The 6,405-nt window shown below is 43.8% G+C and overlaps 2 protein-coding genes across 2 annotated transcripts; both read right to left on the bottom strand.

Annotated features, from left to right (window-relative positions):
• Nucleotides 1–1,740: 1,740 nt before the first annotated feature.
• On the bottom strand, nt 1,741–3,475 carry LOC127137026 (uncharacterized). Its single transcript, XM_051063522.1, has 2 exons — nt 1,931–3,475; nt 1,741–1,773 (listed from the first exon to the last, which is right to left on the bottom strand). Exons 1-2 carry the CDS (start codon nt 3,473–3,475, stop codon nt 1,741–1,743), a joined length of 1,578 nt encoding a protein of 525 aa, XP_050919479.1.
• A 48-nt stretch (nt 3,476–3,523) lies between these two features.
• LOC127137025 (uncharacterized) lies at nt 3,524–4,699 on the bottom strand. Its single transcript, XM_051063521.1, has one exon. It carries the CDS (start codon nt 4,697–4,699, stop codon nt 3,524–3,526), a length of 1,176 nt encoding a protein of 391 aa, XP_050919478.1.
• Nucleotides 4,700–6,405: the final 1,706 nt, after the last annotated feature.

Genomic DNA, 6,405 nt, shown 5'->3' with positions numbered 1-6,405 from the left:
GAAACCAAGCAACTTCCCTGAACGGACACCAAATGTGCATTTTGCAGGGTTTAACCGTAATCTAAACTTTCTAAGGCGTTCAAACAGCTTCTTCAAATGGCTCATATGATCTTCTTCATTCTGAGATTTAGCGATCATATCGTCAACATAAACCTCTATCTCCTTATGCATCATATCATGGAAAAGAGTGACCATAGCTCTTTGGTAAGTTGCCCCAACATTTTTGAGACCGAAAGGCATTACCTTGTAGCAAAAAGTGCCCCAACGGGTAATAAAACTGGTCTTCTCCATGTCATCTGGAGCCATCTTGATTTGATTGTATCCCGAAAAACCGTCCATAAAGGAGAAGACAGTAAATCTTGCAGTGTTATCTACCAGAGTATCAATGTGTGGTAGGGGGAAATCGTCTTTTGGACTAGCTCTGTTCAGATCCCTATAGTCAACGCACATCCTCACCTTTCCATCCTTTTTGGGCACAGGTATAATATTAGCTACCCATTGTGGGTACTTCGCCACTGCGAGAAAACCAGTGTCAAATTGTCGTTTGACTTCTTCACGAATCTTTAGAGCCATATATGGTCTTGTTCTTCGGAGCTTTTATTTTACTGGCGGGCATTCTGGCTGAAGCGGGAGCTTGTGCTCAACGATGTCGGTGTCTAGACCTGGCATATCCTGGTATGACCATGCAAATACATCCACATATTCTTGTAGCAGCTTGACCAATCTCTCCTTGATGCTTGCTTCAAGCGTGGTGCCGATTTTGACTTCTTTCTTCTCTTCCTCTGTGCCAAGGTTGATCGTTTCCACCGGTTCTTCATGTGGCTGAAGGGCTTTGGACTCGTGCTCGAGCAGCCTTGCCAGTTCTTCGGGGATGTAACAATCTTCTTCACCCTCTTCTTCCGCTTGGTAGATAGGGGAGTCAAAGTTATGAGAGGTAGTAAAGTCATTGGATTCAACGGGGTTATCGTTTATTCTGCATGTTTGAATGATTGATTTCTTTTAGAAAAGTAAAAATAGAAAATGCATAAATGAAATATATTTTTTTTTGTTTTTGAAAAGATTGCCATTTTCTTATGAGAAAGCCAAATAAATGAATAAAAAGAATTTAACAAAATGCCTTTCATTCATTGATAATGATTATTTGAAAATGAAAAAGGGGCCCATACAACATGATCCATTAGCCTTGGGCAGAGCTAAGGATTTGAAAGGAAGAATACAACAATCATTACTTTGACAAAGGAAAAATTTCGGGGATCTCAACCGCCTTCCAGTTGTTCAAAGCTGTCTCACACCGGTAAACCAAACATGGCTCATCTTCATTTGCGGTGCTATCTTCAATTGCATTGACTTGATCTCCATGGATGAATCCTGTGCTGAGGAATACTTCCTGGATGCTTCGGGTGTTGTCCTTTGTAGGGACTCGGGCTCCTTTCGCAGCGGAAGGCACATATCCCAAACCAAAGCGATCATGCTTCTCACGAATATCAATAAGTTGACCCCAACCTTCAGGGTTTCCTCCTTCGATGCTAGACTTTGCGCTTTTCAGAGAAGCGAAAGATGAACAAGCTTTCCCAACAGGGTCCTTCATTTCCACAAAAGTGGCATTGGCTATTTCAAGAGCTTGGAAAGAAGTTTCCAAAGCGTCCTCATCAGCCTCAATATATCTGAAGGATGAAAGGTGACTGACCACAAAGTCTTCTTCTCCAGAAATGATGATTAGTTGATTGTCCACTACAAACTTCATTTTCTGATGTAAGGTGGAGGTAACTGCCCCTGCAGCATGAATCCAGGGACGCCCCAATAAGCAGCTATATGCTGGATTAATATCCATGACTTGGAAATTAATCGGGAATACATGAGGGCCAATCAATATGGGCAATTCAACCTCTCCAATCACTGTTCTCCTGGAACCATCAAAAGCTTTCACTACCAAGGCACTAGGCTTCATAGCTGGTCCTTGATAAGATAATTTGGCGAGTGTTCTCTTTGGCATCACGTTCAGAGAAGATCCAGTATCAACCAAAACTCTCGCCAAAGCATCATCTTTGCATTTCACCGAGATATCGAGAGCACGGTTGTGATTTTGTCCATCCTCAGGTAATTCTTCTCCATTGAAGCTCAAAGTATTGCAGGCTGTGATATTTGCAACTACTCCATCAAATTGGTCTACTGTTATGCTTTGTGTTACATGAGCTTGAGCAAGCACCTTTAACAAAGCCTCCCTATGGGCTTGGGAGTTCAATAGCAGAGACAAAATAGAGATCTTAGATGGTGTTTGATGCAACTGGTCCACAACCTTGTAGTCACTTTTCTTGATTAACTTCAAGAATTCAACAGCATCTTCGGATTGGACCACTTCGGGTTCTTTAGTGGGAGCTGCAACCGTTGATTCCTTGTTTGGCCCTTGAGGAGTCACATTGAATTCGGGCGTATAGATTCGACCACTACGGGTCATTCTGCTCATTCCTGCAATATTGGTGACATCTTCACTTACAGCTTCTATCACTTCAGTGTCTGCACTTCCTTCAACAACCTTATCCACAACAGTAGTCTCATATTTCCAAGGCACGGCCTTGGTGCTCTCATATGGAAAAGGCGTGGGCATACATATTTCCACAGGCAACGGATGACTATTCTCAGGCGCCACCCTTCTGCTATAGTAAGGGATTTCAACTGGTTCAGGTAAATTGAAACAAGGTTCAATTACCAACACATCTTCATTCTTCACAGCACTGGATATTTGAAGCACTCTTTTATCCATCAAATCTTGAATGTTGTCCCGTACCACCTGACATTCCTTTGGGTATGTGGCACACTCTTCATAATTGTCATGATCAACATTAACCAGGCCAGCTTCCACCAATCGGGCATGGAATGCTGCGAAAGGAGTCTTTACATCATCCACCTTCTCAACCATAATAGCAGTAGATGCATCTTCAATGGCGTTCACCGCAGGATCTCCATGGGGAGGAAGAGGATTGCTCTTCACATTTGGTCCCATGTCCTTAAAAGACAAGATCTTGCTCTCAATCAATTCCCGGACCCTATGCTTTAGAGCGTAGCAACCCTCTAGGTCATGCCCGGGGGCACCCTCATGAAAAGGACAGTGTGCATTAGGGTTGTACCATGGAGGAAGACGGTCAGGTGGAGGTCCCATAGGTCTAGGAACCACCAAACCCTTTTGCAACAAGGAGGGATAAAGCTCAGTGTACGACATTGGGATTGGATTGAAGGTCGCCTTCTCCCCTTGCCTTCTGTTTTGGTTTTGAGCATTTTGCCTCGGCGCTTGAGCTCTCGGTTGTTGATAAACAGGAGCTGCTGGTGCTTGTTGATAAGCTGGAGGAGCCGCAGCACGTTGTTGAACTGGAGCTGGTCGATCGATTGGAGGCGCTTGATAAGCCTGAGCAGGCTGTTGATTGAACGCAGGTGTCACGGCAGCCACATATGGTTGCGGAGCATACTGGACGGGATACATGGGTTGTTGATAGGGAATTGGTTGTTGAACATATTGCTGAGGTGGATATTATTGTGGTCTCCTTCTTGGAGGAACTCTTCCTTGACCAGCAATCACAGCATTTGTTTCCCCTTCCTTCTTTCTAGGAAACCCTCCAGAGAACTTCTTTTGATTGGCATTTGAAGTTCCAGCTACAGCCGCCAGTTTGCCATTCCTTACACCATATTCAACACGAGCTCCTATAGCAACAAGCTCGGAGAATCCCAAAGAAGCACTTCCAACCATCTTCTCATAGAATTGAGGTTGGACAGTGTCGATAAACAGTTCGGCCAATTCTTTCTCAGCAAGAGGTGGTTCAACCTGAGAAGCCAGTTCCCTCCATCTTTGAGCATACTCCTTGAAGGACTCCTTATCATGTTGAAACATGCTCTGCAACTGTCTTCTGTCAGGCGCCATGTCCATATTATACTTGTAATGTTTTATGAATGCGTCTGACAGGTCTTGGAAACACCTGATCCTGTTCTGATCCAGACTTAGATACCATTTGGAAGGAGCCCCACTCAAGCTGTCTTGAAAGCAGTGGATCATCAGCTTGTCGTCCTCCACGTGTGCAGCCATTTTGCGGTAATACATGATGAGATGGCTCTTTGGACAAGTATGCCCCTTGTATTTGTCGAAATCTGGAGTTTTGAATTTGGCTGGAAACACCAACCCGGACACCAGGCACATTTCTTTGGCAGCAGATCCAAAGACGTGGTCTCCTTCTAGATCTCGGAACTTCTTCTCAAGGAGCTGCATGTTCTCCTTTACCTCCCTGAAGTCCTCAAACCTTACTTCGTCACCAGCAACAGTTGAGTCAACAGTCTGATACATGTGGTTTTGATCTTCGTAATGAGGAACATGCCTAGCATAGGCGGCTGGTGGAACCACAGTATGGATGACTGGACGTGCGTCGGTGTAAACTGGTAATGGCACAGCTTGTTGGACAGATTGCCCCATTTCGTGCGCCACCTCCGCTCGGGGGACGAAGTCATAGGGTAGCCCATATGAAGGAAGGGTTGAGGGTAACGTCCTCTGGGGTGGGACTTCCACTGCTGGGCCCGTGGTCTCTGAAATAACGGTCGCTTGTGGAACCTCAAACCTGAAGGTTAAAGCTTGCAGCATCTCTCGCATTTGGGACATGCCTCCTTTGATTTCGTCTAGTTCAGCTCTAACTCGAGCGCTCTCTTGTTCTTGTTCAGCCATTCTCTGTCTTGCTCTGGCGCGAGTATTATACTGGTGTTGAAAATTCAGCGTGAAACTCTGGTGGAAGAAAAGGCGGAGTGAGACTCTTTTTTTTTTTGAAAATGCATGAATGCATGTATGGATGCATTTGTTTGCAAAACTCTTAGTTATCTTTATTATTTATTCCAGCAATGTTAGAATATAAGAACAACATGTAATAATTGAGACCCAAAATTACAACTTCCATTAATCAAAATCAAGTTCGAATACAAAAGGATTTAACTTCAAGTACACATGATTCGAATACAAAAAGATTTAAACACCAACAATTCAAATTCAAGTACAAGTAAACTTAAGTTTTGTCTCAGCTCTCATGATCGTAGCCAGATCTGTGGTGAGCTCATTCATCATTTTCTTGATAAACTTGACGAAATTGAAAACTTGAGGAGGCGTGTTTTCTGGACACATGCACCAATCTGCTTCCTGGAGTTTTTCTGGGAGTTCCAACATGTTGAGGTTAACAAACCTAGCCAAGTTGTGGAACTTGCCATTCCATTCAACATAGAGCTCTTGGAGTTTCTGAATGACCTTTTGATCTTCATCTAAGGTTGCTCTAGCCTCTCTATACAACCTTTTCCAGTACACACAGTCATTCTTTAAGAGTAAGTAGGCTGCATCTCCTTCTTGGCTCTCCAAAATTGTAAACCTCCTAGTAGCTTCTTCCAATTGGTGCCTAAGATGGTGACAATTTCTTTCGGCTTCTTCCTTTTGGAGTATTTCACGAGACAACCTTTCCTCGCATTTCTTCAGAGCGTCCCTCAAGTCACGAATCTGTGCGTCAAAGTCGAGCTTAATTTCTTTTTTATCCATAAGGGATTTATCCAACAGCCTCCCTAACTCACAGATCCTATATTCAGCTTTCTTTAGCTCTTCCTTCCTGGTTCGGATCACTGATGTGGAACCCAATAGGATATGATCAAGATCATCTTTCTGGTCTTCCAATAGCCTGGCTCTCTTGTTGCTATCCTCAAGTTCTTGGGCTTTTCCCTTACGTTCCTCTTTCAAATTCTGATTTTCCAGGATAACTCGGTTCATCTGAATTCGTAATTCAGTATTTTCCAATTCGAGCTCCTTAACCTTAGTAGCGAGTTTCTCCATGTCCTCAGGGAGTATAGGCTCGGGCTCAGGAGTTTTAGGAAAAGCTGGAACCTTTAAGATAAATGGCAACTGGATTTCCTCAACTCTTTCTTTCACCCATTGAGTGTAAGGTTCTTTGGCGAGAATGTTTCTTTTTCCAAACTCTTTACCCTTTCTTTCAACCTTTAACCAAGCCTTTCGTACTGCTCTTACATCAGGATTGCTGGCTTGGATGTCAGAGAGCACAAATGGCTGTAAGTCCTTTGCGTCAGGAGGACCATCCATGGAGTAACCGTGTTGTAATCGAGATAACATAGGGTTATAGTTGATGCAACCCTTGGTACCCAACAACGGTACATTAGGAATTCCCCACAACTGACTATAATGTCTGGGGTTTCCCACTCTCGGATATACCATCTGATGGAACTTGCGGTGAGAGAAGCTAATTTTTTAGGAGACTTAAGTTCTTTTGCCACAAAAAGACCTTCTTCGGGCATGTGTTGCATGAACCAAGTGTAAAGCAAAGGAGCACAGCACAACAAAGTTCCACCCCTCTTTTCGTGTCGAGTGTGAAGGGCATAGTAAATGTC

This window comes from Lathyrus oleraceus, chromosome 4, assembly GCF_024323335.1.
Source record: "Lathyrus oleraceus cultivar Zhongwan6 chromosome 4, CAAS_Psat_ZW6_1.0, whole genome shotgun sequence".
Classification (NCBI taxonomy): domain Eukaryota; kingdom Viridiplantae; phylum Streptophyta; class Magnoliopsida; order Fabales; family Fabaceae; genus Lathyrus; species Lathyrus oleraceus.
Note: the sequence above shows the minus strand (reverse complement) of the source record. Positions and strands in the feature narration are given on the sequence as shown.

Coding starts and splice junctions, on each gene's coding strand:
- LOC127137026 (XM_051063522.1), bottom strand. CDS start 3,475: ATGTATCCCGTCCAGTATGCTCCGCAACCATATGTGGCTGCCGTGACA. Junction 1,774..1,930: donor CTATGAAGCCTAGTGCCTTG/GTAGTGAAAGCT, acceptor TTCATGCTGCAG/GGGCAGTTACCTCCACCTTA.
- LOC127137025 (XM_051063521.1), bottom strand. CDS start 4,699: ATGGCTGAACAAGAACAAGAGAGCGCTCGAGTTAGAGCTGAACTAGAC.